The 26551-nt window shown below is 60.3% G+C and overlaps 1 protein-coding gene across 14 annotated transcripts; it reads left to right on the top strand.

The window, feature by feature from the left end:
- Positions 1 to 337: 337 nt before the first annotated feature.
- CTDP1 (CTD phosphatase subunit 1) lies at positions 338 to 25914 on the top strand. Of its 14 annotated transcripts, XM_081563122.1 has the most exons (16): positions 728 to 2588; positions 2678 to 2759; positions 3318 to 3406; positions 6200 to 6283; positions 6798 to 6891; positions 8094 to 8222; positions 9670 to 9820; positions 10686 to 10776; positions 12280 to 12446; positions 13219 to 14187; positions 14501 to 14642; positions 15256 to 15456; positions 19501 to 19663; positions 20761 to 20903; positions 22342 to 22465; positions 25125 to 25914. In XM_081563122.1, the coding sequence occupies exons 3-16, from the start codon at positions 3372 to 3374 to the stop codon at positions 25254 to 25256; spliced, it is 2625 nt and encodes an 874-aa protein (XP_081419248.1). In that variant the 5' UTR covers positions 728 to 2588; positions 2678 to 2759; positions 3318 to 3371; the 3' UTR covers positions 25257 to 25914. The 14 variants fall into 14 exon arrangements, with proteins under 14 accessions (XP_081419251.1, XP_081419248.1, XP_081419246.1 ...); XM_081563120.1 differs by lacking the exons at positions 2678 to 2759; positions 3318 to 3406; positions 22342 to 22465 and adding exons at positions 21607 to 21649; positions 23454 to 23491 and having other exon boundaries at positions 728 to 1202; positions 20761 to 20837; XM_081563121.1 differs by lacking the exons at positions 2678 to 2759; positions 25125 to 25914 and adding an exon at positions 22556 to 23337 and having other exon boundaries at positions 728 to 1202.
- Positions 25915 to 26551: the final 637 nt, after the last annotated feature.

Below are 26551 nucleotides of genomic sequence, written 5' to 3'. Positions count from 1 at the left end.
TCCTGAGACGCCAGCCAGCCTTCAGGGCGGAAAGGAGCCGCGGGGCGCGCTGCATGCTGGTACTTGTTCTCCTGGCACCGGCCCCGAGCCGGCGATGAGGGCTGCGGGACAGAGACCCCTGTTGCATGTCGGGACTGCCGGCGCCTGACGGTGACTACTGATTCTGAGGGGCGCGCTGCATGCTGGTACTTGTAGTTCTCCTGGCACCGGCCCCGAGCCGGCGATGGGAGGTGCGGTACAGACACCCCTGTTGCATGCCGGGACTCCCGGCGTCAGACGGGGACTTGTGATCCCGCGGGGCGCGCTGCATGCTGGTACTTGTAGTTCTCCTGGCACCGGCCCCGAGCCGGCGACGGGAGCTGCGGGACAGACACCCTTGTTGCACGTCGGAATTCCCGACGCCAGACGGGGACTCGTGATCGGAGGGGCGCGCTGGACGCCGGGACTCGTAGTCCCAGGACGTCCAGCCGCAGCGCCTGACGCGGTTCGCGGCCCGGGGGCCCCGTTGAGACTGCTGTCGCCAGTCCCGGATGCTGGTGCTCAGAGGGTGGAAGCGGCGAAGGTGGGGGGGCCCGTCCCCACCCCCCAGCAGGCCTAGCCCCGCCCGCGCCGTCCAGGCAGCGGCCGGTTCCGGGGGCCGGCCAGGGCCTCTGAAGCCCCGCGTGGCGTGCGTTTGCGATGGCCCTCGGCGCATGCGCGCGCGCGGCAACACGTAACTCCGCACGCTGTCCCGGAAGTTGGCGCGGGAGGGCGGCGGGTGGAAGCCGGTGCGGGGCTGAGGATCGCAGCGTTACCGCTGTTGTCCCCTCCTGGGCCGGGGTTGCCCGCCTCCCGGTGAGGGGCGCCGGGCCCTGAGTGTCTGCCGGCGCCCTTCCGCAGCGTCTCCGCCCGGCTGCGATGGAGGCGCCGCCCTGCGGCCGCTTTCCCGCCGAGGGCTCCCAGCCGCCGGCCGTAGCCGAGGTGCGCTGCCCCGGTCCCGGCCCGCTGCGCCTGCTCGAGTGGAGGGTGGCGGCTGGCGCTGCCGTGCGCATCGGCTCCGTGCTGGCCGTGTGCGAGGCCGCCGCCTCCACGCAGCCCTCCGGGCCCGCCCCTGTCCGCACCGGCTCCGGAGGCTGCGTGCGCGCGGAGCGCAGGCTGAGGTCAGAGCGCGCGGGCGTGGTGCGAGAGCTGTGCGCGCAGCCGGGCCAGGTGGTGGCCCCCGGGTGAGTGGTAACGGGGGAGGAAGCCGGGTCTGGAGGGAACTCAGGGCCTGGGCTGGGAGCGGGTCTTGGGCTCGGCACTGGGTGGGAGAGGGTCTCCCGGGCTGCCGCTGAAGGGGCTGCGCTCTGGGAGAACTTTGGAAGGTAGGGCATACAGCTGCGCCTTTGCCTGTTTCGCTAAGGCTGGATGAGAGTCCCTGCTAGTCATCTACTGGTCGGAGGCAGCAGACCTAAAAAAACAACAACAACAAAGCCCTGTGTCACCGAAATTGCACTCTTTGAAAGACAGTTGCGTTCTTTTCTCTCTGTGACAGGTGGCTCCACCCAAGACTTCACGTTTGTAAGTTAGGAAAACTAGGGATCATAGCTCATACAGGAAGAAGCAGGCGTGCTCCATGCTTGTCGCAGCGTTAATTGTTGGGAGGCGTGCACTTGTTCGGGTCCTAGTAAACCTTGTGAAGCGCGGTTGTAAAACCTGGCAGTTCTGCTTCATAGCTCAGGGAGGGGGTGTGGCTCTGGCACTTGTAGGTCAGGGCAAGCAGTAGTGTATCCTTCTACCATTGGCTCTTGCTGTCTTACCTCTGTTTTAACCTTGTGAAGGGATTTTTTTTTCTTTTTTGAAGTGTGTGAACCTGTCTATAAGTTGACCAGTGTTGTGCACAGAGTTGTGTACACATGACTGGTGTGGCTGTTTCCGTTGCAGGGACGGAAACCTGGGGCAGGTGAGCACCCCTGCCTCCTGTTCAGTGGCTGGGGCGCAGTTTCCCTCTGGGGCCCCGGCGCCCTGGGAGCTCAGTTCCCTTTCTCCCCACCCTGGCCCGCCCTGGAGAGGGGCCACCAGCTCCTGCTCCTCTCCCGGTGGCGCAGGTTCATTCTCTGGCTGTTGAACATGTTCCACCTGGTTCCACACGGCTACAGCCTGCCTGCTTCGCAGTCCTGGGCGCCTCATCCCGCATTCAGTTCTCTTCTCTCATCTTTGGAGGCAGAGCCAGGTCTTCAGCCTCCTGTACCTGCCGCAGAGTGCAGGGAAGGTGGCTGGGCTGCACTCTCATCTGCCACCGCCAGAGCCATCCGCCTGGACTTACAAGGGAGAGGCTTGCTGTGTGTGACACCCCGGTGTGCTTTCAGCATTGCTTTGAAGTCAGGTCTTCCCTGACCATTGCTTGGGCCCTGAGGAGCCTGTAAACACACCACCTGGACGATGGACATGCTGCTTGATGCTGCCGTTTCACTGGGTAGAAAAGCCCTGAGAGAAAGACCTCTGCTCCATGTTGTTCTGTTACTCTGACTGCGTGGACGACCCCGAGGCCCAGGCAGGTTGGTTACTGCTCACAGCAGCTAGTGAGCCTTCACGTGCAGCCGTCCTGCAGAGCAGAGGAGCCCAGTCAGGTAATGCCGCCTGTCAGCCCAGTAGCTGGCCTAGTGATGAGTTCCCAGCTGTGGGTAATTTTCTTTTCTGTGTGTTTTTGGTGTTTCAGATCTTGGGGTATCTTACTGCAGTGGCTCATCCTGGGGCCTTTTGAGACTCTGAGCAGTGGTAGCATTTTTCCTGGAACACAGGTGTGAGAGGGTGTGTAAAGCACCAGCCCAGAGCCGGGCTCTGTGGCCGGAGTTGCCCTTGTGTCTGTCATCGCCGTCATCAGCCGTCCTCATCCTGACCACCCCAGAGGTGGTTCTCCGGCAGTGCAGTTCCAGGGACTTAGAGACCTTATCTCTGGATGTAGTGGAAATAGCAGATGCTCTTGTGACCTGTGATGGGATTGCGTGTTTTTGTAGCACTCACACGGTCAGGGAGAGCGAGGATTGTTCTGACCTTTTAGACAGAGGAGGGGTCGGAGTCCGAGCAGGTTCTGACACACCAGCCCAGTCTCTGCTGGGCTACCTCGGGTTTCCTCCACACTGCTGTCTACTTAGGCCCCATTTCACCCGGAGCATCCCCGTGGGGGAAGTAGATGGAATAAGTCTGTTTCTATCCTTGTAATGTGTATGTGGATTGAAATTATTTTGATTTGGAAATAGTCTGACAAGGCACTGTTAGCAGAAAGTATATCTGTTAATTATTTGTCCTTTCTTTTCACTTGTCTGCTTTTTTTTTCAATTCATGTGGATACATTGAAGTCTCCAAAGGAAAGGAAAATATACACATAAAATAATCAGAAAACAAGCCTGGTGATGGATAAGGACCGGCACAGGAAGAGGCTGTGTAGGTGCGTGCTTGTGTCTTTTCTTGACGTCCGACTAGCATTATCTGTGCCCGGTAGCCTGTCTGTCTGAATCTGCTGTTTGTATCAGGATTGTACAGTGGTGATGTTTTTAATTCCTTCGTTTCTTCTTCCTTTCTTGGTTGGCTTTCTACTGTAAGAAAAACTAACTTATTGGCCTGGACTCACGGGTTCTTATTCAGTGGATTATAGTCCATTCCAGTTACTTTCTCAACACTCAGATTATCCTGGACTAGACAGTGGGCACCCTTCCAGGTCCTGTTTCCTGACACAGCCCTGGAATCAGCCTTTCTCAAAGAAATCCTGCTTCCTTTCAGTGGAACCGTGATCTGGACGTCTCGCCCCCCAGTACTCTTCAGCAGTCAGATGTTTACTGCTCTGAAGAGGTCCCTTCACCCCTCACCCGTACGACCAGCCCAGATCCAACACCTGTCAGCGCCCCGGGACCCGCTCCCCAACACTGCGCTCTTTCTGATACAGCCGGTACCCTCTGAGCTCCGGGAGAGCAGACGCAGAGACTCCTGAGTACGAAAAACTCAGGACAGCTTGGTCCTTGGGTGTTGAGGGGGATACCTTGTGTAGGGGTTGCACTGATGACTGTCCCATGGCCTCTCTTCAGGTACTGGCCAGGGAGGTCAGCCTGTGTTGGTGACTGGCTTGCCGTTCTGAGGCTCGTTTCCTTGGTTGAAATGTTTCTAGAGTTCACAGCGCGTCAGTCCCTTGACTGTGCAGTGGGTTGAGGGTAGAATGACCCTGCCTGTGGCAAGGTCTGCAGAGCTGAAGATGGAAGACATCTTGTGCTAAAAGGACGTGGCTGTTGCTCCTGTCTGACCCCCTTTCCCTCTCTGGGCACTGCATCTCTTTGGGGGGGGGGGTATTTTTTAAGCCCAAGCAGAGATGCAGAAGTCAGCTGGGACAGACAGCGTCATATCCAGCTCTGACCATGGAGGGCAGATCTGAGTGGTCCTGTAATTTACAGAAAATACAGTCGGCCTTCCCTGTCCACGAGTTCCCCACCTGTGTGTTCAGCTGACTTTGGGTCAGAACATCTGAGCAGTGAGGGTAGGGATTCGGCAAGTTCCAAAAAGCAAAGCTTGAATTTGTTGCATACCAGCAATTGTGATAGTGCTGACCTTGTGGTGGATGTCACCGGTGACTGGGAGATGGTCAGTGTGCACAGGAGGGTGTGTGGAAGTTGTGTGCACACACTGGTCCATTTTCTGTAAAGGACTAGGGCATCCTCCGACTCTGGTACCTGTGGGTCCTGGGAGCAACCTCCCGCAGATACACACAGGTGACTGTGAGGTCGGCGTCCCTCTAATGTGGGCTGGGCGTTCCTGCAGCTTACCCGGTAAGTGTCAGCCCGAGCTGCATCTGCCGAGAGGAGCGGCGTGTGGGGGCCTCCGGCCCAGGAGCCGGCCGGCCGCTGCGTCCCTGTGGCCTCACAGGCAGCAGGTCTGCGGGGCCTGTGACCGCAGTGTGAGCAGCGTCGGCGAGATGGTGGACGAGCAGTCACTGTTTCTCCCCCACCCGCCACCCGTGGGTGTCCCAGGAGGCAGGCGGCAGGCTGTGCCAAGGTGCCACAGGGCCCATAGCGCCCCTGACCCGTGAGCAGATGCTGAAGGGCACCCTTGACCTTGAGCGGAGCGCCTCCATCCGCTTGCCGGCTCTACTGTGCGGTCTCAGATGCGTCCTGGGCCCATAACCCCCTCGCACGTAGGAGGGCAGGGCTGCCCACGGAGGGTCCCTGGCAGGAAGGGATCCGGGAAGGTGGGGGGCGGGGGGCCGTGGCAGCAGTGGCCTCACCCCAGGGTGAAGTGGGCGGGACCCCAAGCCGGCGCTGCTGACGGACAGGGTCAACTGGAGGAGCTGCATGTGCTCAGGGCAGGGGCTCATCCACTCCCCCAGCCTGTCTAGGGTCAGGGTGAGGGGGCAGTTTCGGGGAGGAGTTGCGATGGCGCTGACGGTGGGCCCTCAAGAAGGGGCCATGCCCCTCGCCCATCACAGGCAATGGGGTGGCCCAGCCTGGGGCACAGGAAGCTGGGCTGTGAACGGCAGGGCTGGGGCGGGGAGAGGAGGGAGCCGCTGCCCTGGCCGGCCCGCTGTTCGGCAGCCTGTCCGCTGCAGTCCAGGCCACGAGGACAGGACTCGGAGAGGAGGGGGAAGCAGGAGAGGCTTCAGAGAGTCTGTGAGGAGATGCCCCGAGGGCCCCTCACGCCGGGCGCCCACGCTGACCCGCTTGGCATGCTGACCCATGGCCGTCAGGTTGGGGAGCTGAAAGCCCCCCTCCAGAGACCACTGCCAGGCCACCAGGGTTTGAGGTCAATGTACAAAGAAAATAGCGATTTCTGTGTTTGTGAAAACTAGGAATATTAGTCCTATCAGAAAAATTTAGATTAATCATAGCCTTTCTCTAGAGTATAGTGACTACGGGAGACAAGAATCATTTATTATTTGTCTGTATCTTAACGAGTTGTTCTTTGTATTAACGTTTCAGTTTTTCTAAGCTGTTTATCAGAAACCATAGGAGAATCCCATGTAAGCTTCTCACGCATTTTGAGATAGTTTTCTGTTATCCTGACAGGCCATACTGAGTCCTTTCTGCTGTTCCGTAGGTAGTTTTGCTGTGTTTGACGTGAAGGACCCACGGAGGGGAAAGCCCTTCACTTTATTGCCAGAGAGATGGCCCCGGGGGCGGCGTGACTCCGTGCAGTCCTTGGGCATCCGATAAGCCCAGGGGTTGCTCTTGCTCACGTGCTTATTCTCCCCCATTTCCAGGGCAGTCCTGGTGCGCTTAGAAGGATGTAGTCACCCCGTCGTCATGAAGGGCCTGTGCGCTGAGTGTGGCCAGGACCTGACCCAGTAAGTGGTGGCGGCCCTGGAGTGGCGGGGCCTGTGGGGGTGAGGGCCAAGGGCTCGGGGTGCAGGCTGCGGCGCCTGCTGCCCCCCACACGCCGCGGGCCAGGCTGCTTCCTCAGGAGGCGCACACCCTGGTGTGGTGGGAGCAGCCGTGATGAGACCTCCTCCTCGTCCCTGCCAGGACAGCCGTCCCGGGCCTGGCCTGGACTTCTCGCCCGGGCATGTCTCGGCCCGGGCGGGCTTGCCCCCGTGGTCGAGGGTTTCCCTGGTTTGCGTGTGTGGAGCAGTGTGGACCCTTCTGTTTCTCACGCTGTGGGCCTCGGGGACCGTCTTTATTTTCAAAGGGAGCTTTGTGAGTGTGACTTAGTTTCTTCATCAGTGCTCCTGTGTGTTTCCAGATGGGGAGGACACTTCAGCACTAGGCCCGCGGTGCACATCTACTAGAGTTAAATCAAGCTGAAGCGCCCATGTAAGTTAGCGAGCTAGAGTCCTTGCCTCAGAGCCCCTCTCTCCGCAGGCTGCAGAGCAAGAACGGGCGGCAGCAGGTGCCTCTGTCCACGGCCACCGTGTCCATGGTGCACAGCGTCCCCGAGCTCATGGTGAGCTCCGAGGTGGGTGTCCTGGCGGGACGGGGCTGGGACGGCGGTCCTGGGGGCACTCGTCAGTCAGGCCCGGGGCGGGCGAGGAGATGCCAGGCCTGTTCTTGTCACTGTCCCGAGCAACCATAGTGCATGGATGGTCTGTGTGCAGCAAGAGGCCTGCCTGCGGGGCGGGGCTGCGCCTCTCTGGTTGTCTCCCTGCCTTTGTGTTGGGAGCTCTCCGGGATGCCGCTGCCAGAGCCTGGGCTCAGGGGAAGACAGCCTCGGGTGGGGAGCCCCGGCCGGGCGGGATCGTGCGGTGGGGCACCGGAAGGCTCCTGCCTGGGAGCAGGGCTGTGCAGGAGGCGAGACGTGTCGTCTGAGCGGTGCTGGCCACGTGGGCCTCGGGGCCCAGTGCGTGCTTTCCTGTGCAAACGTGTGCGTGTGCTGGGGGGAGGTCTGGGAACAAAAGCTTGCTCATATGCATTGCGAGAGTCACTTGGCCGTGCTGGCCAGAGGCCTCCTGGTGCTGGGTCAGGGTCCACATGGGTGTGAGCATCGGCAGGACCGGGCGCCAGCACAGGCCCCGTGAGGCCTGGCTGCTTGTCTTGTTGAAGGAGCCTTGGAGCTCTGCGTTTCTGTAAGTCAGTAAAAGCATTGTGCTTGTAAACAATATATGCCTACTTTGTGTTTCATGGAAAAGACAAAATACCAGATACGTGATTCTGACTTTTCTGAATTACTGAAATCTAAGCATAAGTATGTAAGCGTATGTTTAAGATAAAACAAGGAAGTCTGAGGTAGAAAAGAGAAGGAAGTGTTCCCGCTGTTCCTGCTGTAACAGAGTAGTTCTTGGCCTTTCTGCATAAACTCTTTTGGGAACAGAAGGTGGGATTCCTGTCGCTCGTCAGGACCGCCGCAGCCGCCCCGCGGCTCACGGCGCCTCAGCCCTCCTGCGCCCCACCCTGAGTGAGTCTGTATAGACTCAGCCACTTGCGTCTCTGCCCCCAATCACTGGTCCGCACGTAACTAGAAGCGGTTATGGTCAGAGTGGCTTGAGGACATTATGAGCAAACAGAATGGGCTTCAGGCACCCGGGCGTCGACTCCAGGCTGCTGGGCGCATGGGTGCAACGGGCACCCCCAGCTTCCTGTTCTGTTTCCTGAGAAGACAGAGCATCCCCTTGTCCGCACACGGCCTTCCTCAGTCATTTCTCTTTCCCTCCCCGGCTGTAGCAAGCTGAAAAGCTGGGGAGGGAAGACCAGCAGCGACTGCACCGCAACAGGAAGCTGGTGCTCATGGTGGACTTGGACCAGACGCTGATCCACACCACGGAGCAGCACTGCCAGCAGATGTCCAACAAGGTGAGCGTGGGCGGGCGCGGTCAGTGGGGCGGCCATGGACGTCCTCAGAAGGAGCCTGGGTTTTCGGCTCAGGAAGTGAACAGGCTCTGCCCCTGAGCTCATGGCCATGGTGGGGGGACAGTGGAGAGCCGGTGGGGGCTGGAGTGGACTCTCTCACCCACGGAGCAGTGCAGGCGTTCGGACGGCTAGTGTTTCTGTGTTGTGGGATCTTCTGTCTCGTGACAGGTCTCCATGCCATCTGTGCCGTCGCCTGTGGACGTGTCTCAGGGTTTCCTGCGACAGGACCACCACGTTCACGGGCGGCAGAGCTGGGTGGGCAGGGATGGGGCGCCGCGGTGGTGACCGCAGCTGCTTGGGGCTTGTCCTCTGTGGAGCCGGCCATTTCCATTCATTTCATAAGAGTTTGAATGGTTGCATCACACCCAGTGTGAGCACGTGTGGTAGAAAGGTGTCCTCGGGGCTGCGTGGACCATGCCCACTGCCGGGGGGGGCTTCCCTGTGGCCCCCCGAACCCCCACCACCACAGCTCCCAGACCTGCAGGACACCTGCGGGCAGCACCTAGAGAGCCGGCTTGAACCCTTAACCTCGGAGACCCTAACTTGGGATTTGAGGGTTTTTCTGTTGCGGCATCCAGACAATTTACCGCTGACTGTGGTCCAGACGATTGACCGCTGGGGGGGGGGGGGGTTTGTACCATGTCGACTCCCAGGTGTTTTACCAGAGTGGCCCCGTCGTGAACAGTGTGATGGGTTTATAGCCAATGAAAACTTAGCAATGCCTCAGGTCATTTCCTTTTCTCTTTGAGTTTATCATTACTGGGAAAATGAATGATCAACAGAATTAAAAGGATCAGACTTGAACCTTCTAAGGAGAGTAGACTTACACGCAATGTTGATCATGTGTGAGCAGGTTGGAGTTACTGATCTCATCTGTCTCCTAAAGATGGACGCATTTTTGTGCTGTCAGTGGAGTTGCATTTTACAGCTGTAAGGAAGCTAGGCTGAGTTGTGTGGGGCTCTTAGCTTACCTTCCTCTGTGGCTCCGGGAGGCGCTGTGAATAGACCCTGGAGTCTGCGGTGGTTGGCTGCCTGCCTTCGTGTGGAGTGACCCACCCAGGGTGCTCGTGAAATGGTTGGGACGTGAGTGTCCTGAGAAACTCCGTGAGGCCCCCGGCGCCCAGTCCTCAGACAGCTGAGGCGCCGTAGTCGTCACAGGAAGCTATCGCAGGTCACCTGGCTATTCTGGGCAGTCGCTGTGATTGTCTGAGTGCTCACCCAGGCGGTTACCGCAAGAAAAGGCTGAGCCCCATTACAGAGCGTGAGAGAGGAAGGCGTTTGTGTGGAGCTGCAGGCTGTGCTGCCGTGACTTCCCCTGGTAGCCCCCAGCCGGGCGGCGGTCACCTGCCGCATGTCGGCGCCGCCCTCTGACCGGGCCTGCTGTCTGCAGGGCATCTTCCACTTCCAGCTGGGCCGAGGCGAGCCCATGCTGCACACGCGCCTGCGTCCCCACTGCAAGGAGTTCCTGGAGAAGGTGGCCCGGCTGTACGAGCTGCACGTGTTCACGTTCGGCAGCCGGCTGTACGCACATACCATCGCAGGTGAGTGGCCCACAGGGTTCTGTCCCGCTCCGGATACTCACGGCTGGCATGTGGGTTTGGTTCCTCTCCTTCCCAACGGTGGTGTCCTGAAGACGGAGGGGAGGTCAGAAGGCTCTGCCGGACTCGGCCTCGGCCCCGCAGTGGTGACTGGGGCACGGTCAGGCAGTCCTCCAGAACCTCCACTCTGCCTGGCTGGCAGTCGCGCTCCAGTCCTGAGCGCAGGCTGCTGTTCCTCTGCTCAGCTGCATGCTGGGGCCCCTGGAGAGGCTGGTCAGGGTCACAGACACGTGGGAAGAGGCGCTCTCTGTAAGGGCTTTCTTACACAGGGAGAAGCCCTCGGGGCTCCTGGCCCCGTCACTGGTGACATGTCCGTCTCGGCTGACATAGACAGCAGTCGGCGTGGGTGTCGAGTCTGTGACTTCGGGGTCCTGTCTCAGAGGGCGGGGCTCTGGTGGGCTCACTGAGCACCGGCGCTGTGTGTGGCTGGGCAGGTGCTTCCTCATCCACGTCCACGCAGCTCTGCTGTCAGGGGCGAGTTTCAAAGCGCTGCCCGGACGCCCTGCTCTCCCCTCTGCTGTACGAACACGACGGCCCAGGGACGCGCACAAGCCATGGGCCCCTCCCGGGAGCTGTGGCGCGTGTGGGGTCCGCGTGCTGGTTACTGGCGTGCCCTGGGCTCCTGGGGCAGCACTGAGCTGCGTTCACCCCACCTGCTGAGCCAGCAGGATCCAGGTGGGGGGCTCCGTCAGCACCTGGACCGATCCCTTTCCCCTAAGGGGGGCGGGCTCCGTGTCTCCCCGTCTCGCAAGTGGTGGGATGGCAGTGCATCTCAGCCATGTGACCTTGTCCTGTTTTCTTTTCAAAGGCTTTTTAGATCCTGAGAAGAAGCTGTTTTCTCATCGAATATTATCGAGGGACGAATGTATTGACCCGTTTTCCAAAACAGGGAACCTTAGGTAGGTACCTGGCTATGCACACTTCCCGTCGTAAAGTCTGCCTCTGGAGCATCAGGCCGGTGGTTCCGTATCTCCTCTCCTGGTCCCCAGCGTCCACTCTGGCATGTGGACAGCCTCTGTCTTCTAACCAGACCTCTCCCTTCTCTGCTTTCCCTGAACGTCCAGGCAGCGGTAGCTCCTGGGGGGCTCGGGCCAGAGTCCGGGATCGCACGTGTCGGGGGGGTGGGGGGGGTGCATGGCGAGCACCTGGGGCGGAGCGCCTGGAGCCCCCGGCCGCCCCTGGGACCTCGTTCCTTCAGAGCCTCTCGCGTGGCGACCCTGCCGTCAGTGTCCGGCCTCCTTCCACCCCACGGGCCCCTCCCATCCTGGCCTCCGAACGCTTACTGACAGCCTGTTCACCCTGTATAAGGAATTTCCCCATTTCTACCCAGAGAGAGGCAGCCTCCCCCCGATAAGATCCTGTCTCGGGTGTGGTCTTTTGGGCGGTGTTGGCCACCCTTAGCTGACATGTCAGGTTTCAGATTTAGGATGTCCTGTTTACGTCTGTAGTACATAAGAGAGCCTGAGAGTGCTCGTCCGGAAGCGGTGCTCTTGTTTATAGGTTGAGCATCCAAATGACAGGGACAAGGGGAGGTGCGATGCTTGTCAGGGGAGAAGCTGCTCGAGGGCGGGGGCGTCCAGGGAGGGGCTCCTGGCAGCTCCAGGCAGGGGCGCTTGGCAGGGCAGGTTTCTGGCCGTGAGCTGTTCCCTGGTCTCACTGGAGTTAGATGTGCTGAAAGCATCACCAGTGTAAGTCATTGTTAGCTACCTTGTGCCCGTGGAAACAGACTCAAAGAAAATCATTTCGGACACATGACCATTTTTCCTGCCTTTAGTGGCAGCTGGCAAACCTGAGCAGTGGTGGGCACTTCTGCTGGGTTTGTTCCTCGGTCCTGGAAGATGGGCAGGAAGCGCTCATCCTCTCTTGCGTCGTCGTGCTTGCCTGTCTGGATGTCGGCGTTGGGGGCAGAAACCAGGGGGTGAGACCCCAGAGTGGGCCTGTGTCCTCGGGCTTTCTGGACCCTTGGTGACGTGTCTGCTCCCCAGCATCACTGTTCTGTCCTGACGTCAGTACGTGCCCAGCTGAGACGTGAGTGGGGCTCTGCCTCCTGCCTGGAGCTGGTGGCTCTCACGGGGCATGGGCCGATGGCCAGTTGTGCTGGGACGCGGCTGGGCCCGTCGGTCACGCCACCTTCCCCCAGGCAGGGCGTTCCACAGCCCTAGACCCCTCACTCTGTCCTGCTCCTGCCCTGAGGAGCGCCAGACAGTGGAGAAGTGTTAGCAACCTTAGTGTTGCTTTCTCTGGATAGCTTCAGAGTCTTGTTTTTTAAACAAGCCCTTCCGTGCAGCTCATGCCTGGTTCTGGTTAGTCTGCTGTCTGTTGGCTCCACATCAGAGACGATGTAGACATTTGGTGGGTGTTGACTTTCATAAGGGGTACTAGTGATGCATGTTTACTTCCAGAAATCTCTTTCCCTGTGGAGACTCCATGGTTTGCATCATCGATGACCGAGAAGATGTCTGGAAGTTCGCCCCCAACCTGATAACTGTGAAGAAGTACGTGTACTTCCAGGGCATCGGGGACATCCACGCCCCGTCCGCGCCCCGGGAGCCCCCGGCGAGGAAGAGAGGTGGGTGGCCCTCGCCTGGGTCTCCTCTCAGCTGTGACTGCTGCTTGTTCGGGGTCTGGTTGGGTTTTGTTCGTTTATTTGTGTTTCAGTGTCAGAGAGGTTGTGTGGGTTTGTTTGTTACATTGATACTATTTGGTTTCAGTGTAACAGTATTAGCCTGAGCGTTTTTCCTGTTGGTCAAGATTGAAGAAGGCTCCTTGACTTAATACACCTGAAGGCTCCCTTTCCTCCCAGTTCTCCCTGGAAAGAACAGCTGGGCCCAGGGGTGCAGTGTGGGGGCTCACGCAGAGGCAGGGCCGCTGCGCCCTGGCCCAGACCTACACAGAGCCCCTTGGGCCAGTCAAGCTCAAAGTCTGAAGAAAGTTTGAAGTTTCAGTTTAAAGTGTTTCTGATGATCTTTAGCTTTTAAATTATTTTGAGAATACAGTTACTGCTGCAGTGGCTGAAGCAGAACTTTGAGGCCTGGTGGAGGGAGGGGGACCCCGGGGCACCCCGCATGGCTGAGGCAGGGGCCACGTGGCCACAGCCTGGGAGCCAAGAGCGGTCCGCACGTCTGGGACCCTGTGGAGCCCCAAACACAGTGAGCAGATGAGGCAGCCAGCCTGGAGCAGTCACCCGCTAGCCACCTCCCCACCTCCCGGCGTGCGCCGCCGTCCAGAGGTGCTGGAAGCGCAGGCACGGGCGGGCGGCGTGTCCGCAGGCGGCTTCCTGTCGCTCACTGAGTAACGGCGGCCTTGTCTCCTGTGTCCTCGCCGGGTCGATCCTCCTGAAGGTGCCGACGCCGCAGAGCAACCTCTGTCCATCAGGGACCCCGACGAGGGACGGCCGGTGTCCGCGGTGGAGAGTAATGGCCTCGGGAAGCCCGCCCGGGAGCTCAACGGGGGCCCAGGTCCTCGGGGGGGCTGGCCCTGCCAGGAGGAGGAGAGGGGCGCCCGGCCCGCCACCCGCACCCCCTCGGCTGACGGCCGCGGGCCTTCGGCGGGTGCCCAGACGCGCGGAAGGACCCCGCCAGAGAAGAGGCCTGTGCGAGGTCTGGCTGGCCCCGACCCGGACCCGGACGTGCTCAGTGATAGCGGGAGCAGCAGCGAGTCCGAGGGCCAGCCCTCACCTGCCCCCTCCGACGGGGAGAGCGGGGAGAGGCGGACCCGGAGGAAGCCCCAGGCTGCCCGCGACGCCGGGAAGGCCGCGCCACAGGGAGGGCCCCCAGGCCCGGCCGGGGAGCGGCTCACGGGCGCCAACCACTGCGGGGAGCTGGGCGTGCCGGCAGACGCGCAGGAGGACGGGGAGCGGGACGGGCTATGCGCTCTGGGCGGCTGCGCCGATCGCAAGGAGGCCGAGACCGAGTCCCAGAACAGCGAACAGTCGGGCATCACGGTGGGCGAGTCCCTGGACCAGAGCATGGAGGAGGAGGAGGAGGAGGACGCGGATGACGACGACCACCTGGTGCACCTGGAGGAGATCCTCGCCCGCGTGCACTCCGACTACTACGCCAAGTACGACCGCTTCCTCAGCGGCGAGAGCCCCGAGGCCCCCGACATCCGCAAGATCGTCCCCGAGCTGCGCAGCAAGGTGCTGGCGGACGTGGCCATCATCTTCAGCGGGCTGCACCCCACCAACTTCCCCGTGGAGCGCACGCGCGAGCACTACCACGCCCGGGCGCTGGGCGCACGCATCCTCACCCAGCTCGTGCTCGACCCTGACGACCCCGCCCGGCCCACCCACCTCATCGCCGCGCGGGCCGGTGAGGCACCCCCAGCCTGCCTGCCACCGAGTGGGGGTTCCAGGTGTCCCCGCGGCCTGAAGCTCTGGGCCGGAGGCTCTGGTTGGGGGCCGAGTAGACAGGCAGCACGGGCAGGGGCTCGGGGCCCTTCAGGAGCGTCCCAGGACGGGCCCCTGCCCCTCCCGGCCCGCCACCCAGAGCCCCAGCCTCACCCCTCTGGCCCCGCCGCCCTGCCCTGCGCCCCGGCCCCGCCACCCCGAGCCCCAGCCCTGCCCCTCCTGCCCTGCCACTCCGAGCCCCCTGGCGGCTCTGAGTGGATCAAGTTTTCCCGCAGGCACGGAGAAGGTGCGCCAGGCCCAGGAGTGCGGGCAGCTGCACGTGGTCAACCCCGACTGGCTCTGGAGCTGCCTGGAGCGCTGGGACAGGGTTGAGGAGCAGCTGTTCCCGCTGCGTGACGACCAGGGCAGGGCACAGAGGTGAGCTCTGGGCGGCCCTTGGCCCTGGTCCCCAACAAGCAGGTGTGGGCGGCAGGCCTGCTCAGAGGCCTCGCAGCCCGCGGCTTCCTGTCTACGGAGATGCCTGCCTGTCTCTCCCTTGTCCCCGCCTAGCGGGTTGTCAAGGAGAGCTCCTCTCCCTGGAGCTGCTTGGAGAAGGAGCAAAATCACTGCTTCTAAGACACAAGACGGCGTTCCGCCGAGATTCCTGTCCTATGGGTGCCGTGATTCCTGGTCTGCGGGTGTTTGGAGGCTGGAAATGCTTCCTTTGAGTCCCAGGGTCTCTGCAGAGTCCAGCGTGGAGGGAGATGGTGGCTGGGAGAGGGTGGGTGCAGAGCCGCATGGGCCATGGTGTGGGGGGAGTGGGCTCGCAGGCACCCCTCTCTGTCAGAGTGGGTGCTGGGTTTAGAGGCAGGGCTGCAAACAGCCTGAGAGACAGTGGTGCCAAGAGCGGTGCCCTGTGTCAGAGGCCACGGCCAAGCCCCAAGCCTGACCAGGAACCGCATGCCCCCCTGCAGATTTACAGTCCTGGCGGTAGGGGTTGCTGGGGTCCCGTTGGTTCCAGTCCCCTCACGGCCCTCGTTCTCACCCGTAGGGAGGACGGCCCCGCATCCTTCCCCGACAGGCAGAGCCTGCTGCCCACCGCCCTGTTCCACCCGACACCCGTGCACCCCAAGGCCCCGCCTGGTCCTGAAGTCCGCATCTACGACTCCAGCACGGGCAAGCTCATCCGCACGGCTGCCTCGGGCCCTGGGCCGCCCGGCGCCCTGCCCCACGCGGGGCTCTCCTCCTTCAGGTACTTGGCACCCTCTCGCAGGGAGGACCCCTGGGCCACGGCCGGCCTCGAGAAGCAGGCTGTGTGTGGGGCAGGCCGGGGCCAGGCCTTCTGCACGGTCTCCCGTCTGTCTTGAGTGTGGGGCTGGGCACTCCCCTGCCCAGGGCCAGTGAGGGAGCAGGAGGCAGCCCTGGTCCTCCTGCCTTGCCCTGCTGGCTGCGTCCCCGGGAGACAGAGTGAGCCTGTTGGGAGCAGCTCCCGCCCTGCGCAGACACATGGGCCCTGGAGACTGTAGTGTGTGTGTGTGTGTGTGTGTCCTGCTGCTGGGCTCCACGTGTGGACAGACAGATGCACTCACTGGTTGAGGCCAGTTTGAGTTGGCCGTTGGTTGGTGGTTTTGTTATTTGAAACTAAGAGCATGGTCATGATAGAGCTTTGATTTTTTTTTTTTCCTGACGACATGGTATTTAATCGTTTAAATAGATGCTTTGTGACTCCGTGTGCTGCTTTTGCTGCTCTTGTTCCCGTGGAGTTGCTTTCTGGAAGCAGGATAGCTGGGTTAAAGGTCATGGACATCTTTGATAAATGGGGGAGTGAGTTGTTGTTTTGCCAAAGGCTCATTGAGCTCCTGGTCCTCTGCCTCCTGGCCCCGGCCAGTCTCAGATGCACGGCTGCGCTCTGACACATTCAGCCTCTGCAGCCCTGGGACCAGCTCCACTTCGCTGGCTGTTGTCCTGCATCCTGAGTCGATGCTTCTTCCTGGCTGGCTTCTGGGAGCTCTGCCCCGGTCCTCCTGGGTGGCGGTCGCTGTGAGAGGGCTGCGTCACTGCCTGGATTCAGGAGATGCTGGTCCTGTGCTGCCAGCCTAGCAGTGCCGGCTCCTCGTCTGTGTGGACACGTGGACTGCTGGGGTTTTCTCTACAGCGATCGTCGTCTTCTCTGTCAGGTCCTTCCTGACGGGGAGCAGGTGTTTGGGTGGCGGGTTGGGGGGTGACCTGGGGCCGCGCTGGCCTTGGCCCGTGTCTGTGGAGGGTGCGCCGTCTGAGCAGAAGCGGCTCAGCATTTCTGGAGTGACTCGTGCAGGTTATCCTAAACAGCGTTGGGGTTTTGGGGTGCAGCTCTGTGTTCTGTCATCCCAGAAACTTCATGGGCTCTTGTTCTATGAAGCTGGTCTTGTCGCTCCTCGCCCTCTGCGTGTGTGTGGGATGTCCTGCTTGTCACCGCGTGGCGCTTGCTCACTCTGCGTTCATCCTCACACCGAGCTGTTCTCCGAAGTGTTGCAGTGAGCCCCGTCTCTGAGGTTCCTCCATGTGAGGGTGAGCCTGACGGGGTGCAGGGCACGCTTCCGAGCGGCCCGGGCTATCCGCCCTTTCCGGTCCTGTTTCCTGGAGGTGGCGCCTCACCCACGCGTGTGCAGAGGGCAGGGTTGGGCTGCACTCCTGGGGGCAGCGTCCCGGCCGTGCTCTGAGCCGGAACCCCAGAGCAGACCCTGTTGTGACCGGACAGCTGCAGCGCTGGGCAGTGCTTCCATCCGATGCTTGTTTTAGAGTCGTGAGTCTCGGGAGCTCCTGCCTTGACGTTCCGGCTAAGGTGCCGGCCCGCGAGGGGCCTGGAGTCAGAGCTCCTTGGGGAGCATGGGCGGAGCACCTCTCATGCGGGATCTCCACGTGCAGGTCGCCACGGGGACCGTGGAGGGGAGAGCAGCTACCGTTCAGAGCCCCCAGGCTGGGGCCCGGGTCCAGGCTGCCCGCGTGGCAGGTGTGGCTCCGCGGGGTCGCTGGGCCAGGGCTGTGTCCGGAGAGCAGGGTGCGAGGTCGGGGCCACGGCAGCGTGCCTCACATGCGTCTCCTAGTGGGTCAGCCTCTGACAGCTGCTCCTGTGCCCCTGGTTAGCTGTGTGCTGCGGGTTGTGAATGTCTTGTTTTTTTAAGTATAGGTTTTCTTTCGAGATGGTTGTAGGGGAACAGGCAGTTAACGGAAATGACAGACAGAACCCAGGGACCCTTTAATCATCTCCCCCCAGTGGCCACATCTCCAGACCTGCAGCTCGTGTCAAGCCGAGATGCCTACCCCGATGGTCCAGACCCGGAGTGGCCACCCCCACCGGACCCCCTGCCACCCCCACCCCTCCCTGCCCCCCCTAGCCTCCCGCAGCACCCGTCCCTGTCCTGTCGTCTGAGAGCACAGGCTGGTGGGCTGGCAGCGCGCAGCTCCGCCCAGCTCGGCTCCGTGGAGACTCTGCCCAAGCGTCACTGTGTCGACTGTTCAGAGAGTGTCGTGGTATGAGCTGCCGCAGCTTCTGTGACTGTCCACCCGCTGAGGACATCAGGGCGTGTCCAGCTCTGGACTCTGACCAATAGGGCCGGTGTAAACGCGTGCGTGTCTCCGTTTCTGCCGGGTCGGCCATGGGGGCCGCTGTGGGCGTGCTCACCCCGGGGGCGGGCAGTGGTCCGTGGCCGTCTGACCCCCCTCCAGTCTCTGTAGGTGGTGGGGGTGTTCCCGTCTGGGGAGATGTGTGGGCAGCGTGGGATGGCCGAGAGCCGGCGGGAGCTTCAGCGACTGCTGGTCGCTGCGTTAGGAAACAAAGTGGAGACGTCTTTAAAATACTCACTTTTCATTCTTAAAATAACAAACCTCTGCATGTTAACACCTTTTTAATGAAGAACAACTATTTTCCAGTTCCCTGGTGCTACAGATAGTAAAGAATCTGCCTGCAGTGTCGGAGACCCAGGTTCTATCCCTGGGTCGGGAAGATCCCCTGAGAAGGAAATGGCAACCCACTCTATTGTTCTTGCCTGGAGAATCCCGTGGACAGAGGAGCCTGGCAGGCTACAGTCCGTGGGGTCGCACACGACTGTTTTCCAAGTAGAAAACAAACGTCCTGAGAAGCGTGGCTTGTTTGCGTTTTGGGGAGTCTCTGGCTGATGGAGGGTGGGTGCCCACCTGCCGCTTGCCCGCCCGGTGTGACTGCCGTCTGGCGGGGGAGGCCACGAGGTGGCGTGGTGGCTGAGCCCGTCCTGTCCCTGGAGGGGGGAGCATCTTGGTGCCCGCAGGGTCCCGGGAGCCCCAGCTCGAGGCAGCGAGGGACAGGCGTTTATGTGCGCCGGGCGGAGTCTGCACCCGAGGGAGCTGCCCCTGCGGAGCCCCGGGCCTCCGCTTCCCATGGAGAGCGCTTGTGTTCCCGCCTTTCCCTTTCTGGATCTGGAGGGAGGCTGTAACAGGCGCGTTTTTAGTGAAAAGATACTGTTGCCGTTTTTCCACACTCATAAGAGGAGCTGTGGCTGTTGGGACCTGAGGTGGGACCGTACGGAGATCTTGTGGCTGCTTGACCTCACGTGGAGGGCAAATCCCCCCGTGCTGGCTTCTGGGCAAGTGTTCACCATCCCTGTCCACCCTGCCAGACCGGCGCTGAGTAGTGTGGTTTGTTGATGAGAGAGGAGGTAGGTCAGTGTCTGCTTTCAGCCCAAGGACAGGCGAGCCTGACCTACCGCATTCTGGCTGGACCTGCTGAGCTTTGGTTTCATAAATAAAGACTGATGAAACCTGAGTAGGCACCACCCATGAAGCAGCATGTCTTCACAGCTCAGGTTTCCCGGGTGTGGGGGTGTGTGTACCCTGTGTGTATACACCAGGTGTGTGTGTGCCCTGTGTGTGTACCTGGGTGTGTGTATGCGCTGTGTATATGCTATGTGGGTGTGTGTACCCCAGGTATATTTACATGCTCTGTGTGTGTATACCATAAGGGGGTGTGTATGTATACACTCAGTACATGTGTATTCTCTGTATGTGTACCCAAGGTGTGTGTATGCCCAGTGTGTGTCTGTGTGTGTGTACCCTGGGTGCATGTATACCATCTGTGTGTGTGTGTGCACGCCCTAGGTGTGTGTGTGTTTAACCTGTGTGTGTATGTATACCCTGTGTATGTGTACCCCAGGTGTGTGTGCCCTGTGGGTGTGTACCCTATGTGTGTATGTGTACCCTGGGTGTGTGTATGCCGTGTGTGTGTACCTGTTCTGAGAGTTGGCTCGGGCCGGCTGTCCTCACGGGGCTGTGACTTCCCTTCCAGGGCAGTGCAGCCACGCCCCCAGCAGGTGTTTGGTGACGACCTGCCCGACAGTCAGGATGGGGAGCAGCCTGGTCCTTCCCGGAGGAAGCGCCAGCCCAGCATGTCAGAAACCATGCCGCTGTACACGCTGTGCAAGGAGGACTTAGAGAGCATGGACAAGGAGGTGAGCCCGCACTGGCCTGTGTCCACCCGGGGGCAGCTCGGTGGGACGTGACTGGTCAGTGTTTCGTCAGCGCAGGAGGCAGGTTTCTGACCCCACCCGGGGCCCACGGTGCCCTGCCTGTGGACTGTGGGCAGCCTCTCAGAGGAGGTTGTAGACTCTTATAGTTCAGGTGCTTCGTGTCTGTGGACGTGTGGGTCTGTTTGGAGCAGTGAATGCCGTCTGTCAGCATAGGAGTCCTGCCTCGCCTCCCGTCGTGGGCATTCTCACGTTTCATGGGAGAGATGGAGACCTTCAGCGTAACCGAAGAGGGTGTATTGTGTGTGAAGGCCTTGTGAAAGTGGTAGTCGCTCAGTCACGTCTGGCTCTTTGTGATTTATGGACCGTAGCCCACCAGGCTCCTCTGTCCCTGGAATCTTCCAGGCAAGAATCCTAGAGTGGGTAGCCATTCCCTTCTCTGGGGCATCTTCCTGACCCAGGGGTCAAACCCGGGTCTCCTGCGTTAGAGGCAGGTTCTTTACCGTCCGCACCACCAGGGAGCCCGAAGGACCTTGTGGGCCTGACAGCAAAGCCAGCCCCTGACCTGTCGATGCCAGCGCGTGCACTTTAACTCACGGACACGTGTGTCGTGTCCCTTCTCAGCCGCACATGTAGGTTTGCGACTGGAGACGGCGCTGGTCTGAGCAGTCTGCTGTGGCTGTGGTCCCTGCTCAGAGCTGCCCTGTTGGGGAGTGGGGTGTCCCCCTCACCTCCATCACCCAAATTTCATCAGAGGGTTTTTAATCCTGGCCGGGCCTGGTTCCAGGGCCTTCCTCCAAGGCATCCCCAGCTTCCACTGGGCATCCACTACTTCTGCAGGGAAGTGGGCCCCATAGAGCCATGAGGGGCACACACCCCACACGGGGCTCCTGGGGCACCAGCTGTCATCCTGGGCTCTGGGCCTCCTTGACTCAGGGCTTGGGCAGAAATGGTGATTTGTTGGGCGTTGGAGTTCTCTGTGGGGGAGCGGGCGGCGCTGAGACCCGCCCTCGGGGAGGGGCTGCCTGGTGGGCTCCTCGGGACGGTGCTCCCTCCATGCTGACGCTCGGATCCCTTGTCAGGTGGACGACATCCTGGGTGAGGGCAGCGACGACAGTGACAGTGAGAAGAAGCCGCAGGAGGAGGAGGAGCCCCCGGGGCGAGGCCCACCGCCAGAGGCCCTGGGGGCGCCACGGGGGCGCCGGCTGGATGCCCGGGGGATCAGGTGAGCGCGCCATCCCTTCCCGGCGTCGGGGACCCTCACAGGAGGGGTGGGAACCCTGAGGTGGTACCGAGTGGGCAGAGGCCACCGCCCACTTTCTGGAGCAGGCAGCCGGGTCCAGGTTCGCTGTGTGAGCGCCTGTGGGTGTCTGCATCTTTGTCCTCTGGACTGTCTGGTCTGACTCGCAGGCCATCCTGTAAGTGAACTGACCTGCGGAGAAAGCGCGGCCCCTTCAGGCAGGCACAGAACAGGACCGGGCCAGAGCCCCGCAGCCCCCTCGGCCACACTGCGCTTCCCTGTTTCCTAGGAACGCTGTTCTGTGGGTTGAGGCGAGAACTGTTCTGGGTGATCGGCTGCACACGATGGTTTGACTCCGTGTCCTCACATGTGGGGAGTCCCGCCGTCTGGGCGGAGGGTATGATGGGTGCAGGCGTCCTGGGCCCCCGTCTGCGCCGGGCGTGGGGGCGGGGGAGCCGCGTGCTCCATCCCACGAGGGCTCAGAAAGCTGCTTTTGTCATGAAACACGCTCAGGCTTTTCAGAAACCGCGGAGCAGATGAGTCTGGATAAGCTTTTCTTGGGGCGTGCCCTCTCGCCCCATGGTCCTGACCCAGATCACCGCCCTGGGGCCCCGGTCCATGTTACGCGTCCCACACGTGCGTCTTTGAAGACGCGCAGAGCCTCTGTCGTGGCCTGGCTGGGTGGGAGCCCACCCGGGAGGCGGCATCCGCTCAGCCTCGGGGCCCCAGCGGCCTTCCACACCACAGGGCAGGCACTCCTGGGGTGGTCAGCTCAGGGTTTGCCAAAACTGCTGGATCAGATCAGGTGTTTTCCTTATTTTTGTAATAATAGCCCATGTTCCTGAATGAGAGAGAGATTCTTTTCAGGTCCTTTTGTGTCCTGGTAGCACCAGGTCGCCGTCCCCTTCCGATGCCCTGTTCCTGGCGCACTACCCTGCCCTCCCCCCACCCCGTCATAACCTCCATTTAATGCCCATGTGCATGGAAATGACCATCTCCTCCACCATGAGTGCAGCTGGGACAGCAGCGGAATACGGACCTGTCCACGCACACACACACATGCACCCAACATGGCCTTGATGGCTAAAGTAGTGACCTTACCACGTGCAGTGCTGCCCTTTTCTTTCTGCCAAAAATACCCAACGGGTTGTAACCAGCAGTTCAAACATACATGCTTTATGGATTTTGTCTAATCTGGGTTAGATGTTGGTACAAAATAACAGTGTGTCTACTAAACAGCAGACTTCAGGTGTGGGTCTACATGCTTTTCTACAGCAAAGTGCTCAGACACCGGACCGTGGGGGAAGAAATTTGTATGCATGTTTGTGTTCCTGTTCACATTGTTGCTTTATTCCACATCAAATCTGAGATGACTCTCGGGCTTTAAATTTTCTCCAAATTAAATCTGTTAGCATTTCCCTAGGGAACTGTGCAGCTGGTTGTGGAAACAAAACACAAATATTGCTTGTTCTGCTGGGAGGAGAGGAAGCTGGTCTCAATTACAGGCCTTTATTAACCATGGCTTGCAGCTGTTTCCAGGCTTTGAGGTAATTTAAGCACTAAAACTCAATTGTGTTGGATGTGAGATTACTCCAAACATTGTGTAACCGGGACTGAAGGCTTGCCTGTTCCACCAGCAGGCACTGCCTATGTGGCCTCTGACCTTCATCCCTAGCAAGCCTGCCCTCTGGACCCCAAGGTCCCGGAGCCTTCCTCCTGTGGAACCCCCGGGGTTCAGCAAGTTGACATTCATCTCTGAGTGGAGGCTGCAGTAGGCTGTGAGATGCCCCCCGCCTGGCTGGCTGCTGGTGTCTCCCTGGGGCTAACGTCTTCCCGGCTCTGAGGTCCACGGGGCCATTGCCCTGAGAATGGAGGGGCTGGCGCCCCTGCAGCCGTGTCTACAGATACAATTGAGAAGGTTTTTCCGACAAGTGGCGCGGAGTCCCCTTCGTGGGGACCTGTGCTTCTGCCCTGCGGCCCTGCCCGGCCCCACCCCCACCCCAGTGGGCTCACCCGCTGACGGCCTCAGCTCCTCATCAAAACACCTTGGGGTGCATGAGGGTCTCTGCACCTCGTGTTTCTTCAGGGAAGGTTGCCCCCTCCCCGGTGACTCACTGGGGGTCTCCCAGCATGCGGGACCCGGAGTGGCCGAGGAGGAGCTGGAGGGAGAGACCGTGTCCCCAGGGTCTCGCTGCGGCGAGTGGGGCCTGGGTCACTGCCCTGTCTGGCGTCCAGCATCCACAGTTGAGCAGGACTCACCTGGGGCTGTCTGTTCACTGCACATGTGTTATTGCTGTGCACGTGCGTGCACATACACGACCTCCAGTTCTGTCCCTGGGAGGTGGTACCCCTGTGGAATGTGGTTATTGGGGTTGTTTGCAGTGGTTTGAACGATAAAGAAGGAAGCAGTCTTTCAAAACTGTCTCTACATGTCATTTCTAAATGTATCTGCATGTTCACTGCTCAACAAAGGGAAATAATCTGGGTGCTTCACTTAGTAACACCTTCTGTTCGCGCATCTCTACACGTCCAGAGTCAGCCCCGCAGAGTGGGGGGCCGGCTCGGGGCCCCGCGTCTGCTCTCATCTGGTTTGAGAGCTGCCACCCTGCATCCACGCCTCCCCCTGCCCAGCGCTCGACCCCAGCTTGGCTGGCGCTTTCCTGGAAGCATTGCAGGGACCCACTCGGCCTGTCCCCGTGTCCAGACCCCGGCACCCTCCCCTCTTCCCAGCCCAGCCTCCTCAAGGTGTGAACAGGTCCTGAGAGGACGGGTTCTTTCCGGATGACTTGCCCTTCCCTGTCCCCCGCCCAGCGGGGCCCAGCGCCCAGCTCCGGCCGTGGGCTCTGAGTAGAAAGGCGGCTGTGGCCCGTGGCTGTGCCCCGTCCTGTGTCAGCCTGTCTGAGGGGGGTGCGGCTGCTGCGGGGCTGTTTCTAGGATGAGGCAGGATGCCCTGGGGGCCCGCTGCCCTCCCAGACTCGGCTGCTCCGCGAGGCCTGTGAGCTCAGGCCCCAGAGACCCACAGTTCACGTGTCTCCTCATCCCACCGCCTCACGTTTCTCTTGTCAGCGACGTCGTAAAACGGAGTGGTTTTTAAACGGAGGTGCGCCTCACCCCAAGCTGCTCTGCCTGCAGCTCTTCTCGTGACCAGGACTACGGTCGAGCGTCCAGAGTGACGCTTCGCTTACCTGGTGCAGGTGAAAGTCCATGACCTCGATGCGTGTGTCCAGTGCCTGCTCCTTTACCGGGATGTGTCCCTCTGGGCAGGGCTGGAGGCGCAGGACGTGGGGGACCCTCAGCCTCTGAGCTTGCTGTGGGGGAGTGTGACCTCGGCAGGGGGCGTTCCAGGCGCCAGGCCGTGGGAGCATTGGTTGCTGAGCTGAGGGCACAGCACTCCCGTCTAGTGCCCGCCCTGCGGCACGGCCCGCCCTGCAGCACCCTGCTGGATGCGGCTGGGTGGCTGTCCGGGGACGTGTCTTCGCATGGGGAGACGTGCCTGCTGCATGCTCCCAGCTCGAGGACTCGCTTCCCAGGCCCAGTCCTGCTCCCATGCAGGGCCCAGGGCCTCCCCTTGACTCCTGCCGGCCTGAGGGGTGAGGTGCTTCCTAACTGCACCTCCATTTCACTCTCCAGTTAAGTCGTGCTTGCTGTTTTTTCAGTGTTTATTGTCCTTTTTGAATTTTTTGTTCTGGGGGGTCAGTTGCCATTTTCTGTTTGGAGAGTGTTTCTCATGATTAGATCGTTTATGGTCTGTTGCAGAAGCATCTTTGTGATAGAGCTTGAGTAACAGACGACATCACCTTGTGTGTGTGTGGCTGCTAACAATGCCTTTTGTGGCTCTATGAGATACACTTTTGGGGGTTTTCTTCTCTCTGGAAGGTTTTCCCAAACCAGAGGTGTGTGTCGGGGGATGTACATACTCTTACATAACTGAAGTTTCCTTTTCGATAAATGGGGCTGCAACAGTGAGATGTCCAAATGCAAGATGATCTTGGCCACAGTCAGAAATTTACCCGAAAATTAACTCAAAATAGATTATAGGCCTAAACCAAGAACCTGTCTGCTGGCGACTGTCCCTGCATCCCTTCCCGGCGGCCTGTCCAGCCCTGCCCTCTCCTGTCCTCAGGCGTCACAGGCACTGTGTCACCTGCCGTGGGCCCTGGCTGTCAAGGCTGGAAGCATCTCACGGCGCGTCTGCTTCCGTTACAGGGGCCACAAGAGGAAGCTGAACGAAGAGGACGCGGCCAGCGAGTCCAGCGGGGCGTCCAGTTGCGAGGACGAGGAGGGGGGCAGCTCGGAGGCGGACGAGATGGCGGCCGCGCTGGAGGCCGAGCTGGGTGACCTCATGTGACCTGGGACGGCCCGCAGCTCACCTATGGAAGAACGCGTCTGTTTGCAGAGCTCCACCTGCAGAAACATTGTTTGCAGAAATAGGTGTTTTTAGAAGTTTTACCACAGGAAGGCCGACTTGTTAAGGACAGCATTGTGGGGAGCGTGGGCCACACCAGAGATCGTTGTTAAGCTCAGCAGGGCCACACGGCAGGACCGAGCATGGGGTCTGTCATCAGAAGAGGGGTGTGGGCTGGAGCATGGGGTCTGTCATCAGGAGGCGGGGGGCACTTCTGACGTTAATACCGCAGCACGTCACTAGGGTGAGGGCTGGGGCCCCGACGAGACTCAGGGGATGATGCACAGGAGCCCGGCCTCCTCCCAGCTCTCACGACGGCAGTTCTGACGGAAGCTGCGGAGCGTGCAGCACACACCTGCACGGAGCAAGGACAGACCGGGGAGTGCCCGGCACTCTGTGGCCCATGGGGGCCTCTGACACCAGGTCCCTGTGGCTCCGCGCCCAGGCCGCCGCCTCACTCCCACGGGCATCGGGACAAAGGCCACCGCCTTCAGCTCCTTCATGAGATCAGATGTAAAGTTTTGTATATCTATTTCATATGTGACCCACCAAACAGATTTTTCTTTCATTTAATAAAAGTCTTTTTTGTAAGCCTTCTTCTCTGCCCCGTTCCCTCCTCACAGGGTCCAGCCACCCACCGCCCCGCCACAGCGCCTGTCAGGGAGGTCATGGGCCAAGACATGGGGAGGTTCATGGGTGAGTGGACAGGGCCTTGGACATTGGAATGGAGAAATAGGGTCCTCCTAAGCTGGCCCGTGGCTGTAGCTCGTACTGTACGGCACCAAAGCTTTATAAAAGCAAAGGACTGCTGTTTCTAATCATTAGATTTATGAAAACTAGATAACACCGAAGGAAGCCAGAGCAGTTCTGATCCTAGGAGCTCAGAGCTGACAAGGTTGTAAAATTCGTCATGTATGGCTTGTCAGCCAGCAGCGTGGACAGCATGTGGAGCCACCGGATATAGGAAGCAGGCCTGCTTCACCTCGAGGTCAGCAGCAGAGCAAACCTTCCTTTTCCCATTTTCTGGGCCAGTCACCGGATTAAAGGTGAGTGTTGGCTATGGCTGTGTCCTCACACGCAACAGTTGCAAGTAACAGGCACAGCTCCACTGGGCTTTTCTTCCTCTATTGACTCACTTGTCTAAGAAGAGAGGTGTAGCTTCAGGTGCAGCTGGATCCAAATGTTCACCAGATGCTCAGGTGTCTGGGAACCTCCCTCCTTCCCTGAG

The sequence above is a fragment of the Giraffa tippelskirchi genome, chromosome 14, assembly GCF_054371585.1.
Source record: "Giraffa tippelskirchi isolate mGirTip1 chromosome 14, T2T-mGirTip1v1.2.pri, whole genome shotgun sequence".
Classification (NCBI taxonomy): Eukaryota; Metazoa; Chordata; class Mammalia; order Artiodactyla; family Giraffidae; genus Giraffa; species Giraffa tippelskirchi.
The sequence above is the reverse complement of the archived record's forward strand: the minus strand, read 5'-3'. Positions and strand labels throughout refer to the sequence as shown.

Bases quoted from the DNA above. Each gene is read 5' to 3' on its own strand.
- CTDP1 (XM_081563115.1), top strand. From the start codon at position 898: ATGGAGGCGCCGCCCTGCGGCCGCTTTCCCGCCGAGGGCTCCCAGCCG. The intron at 10,777-12,279 runs GTAGGTACCTGG...GTTTACTTCCAG, and splicing joins TCCAAAACAGGGAACCTTAG to AAATCTCTTTCCCTGTGGAG. The intron at 19,664-20,760 runs GTGAGCCCGCAC...ATCCCTTGTCAG, and splicing joins TAGAGAGCATGGACAAGGAG to GTGGACGACATCCTGGGTGA.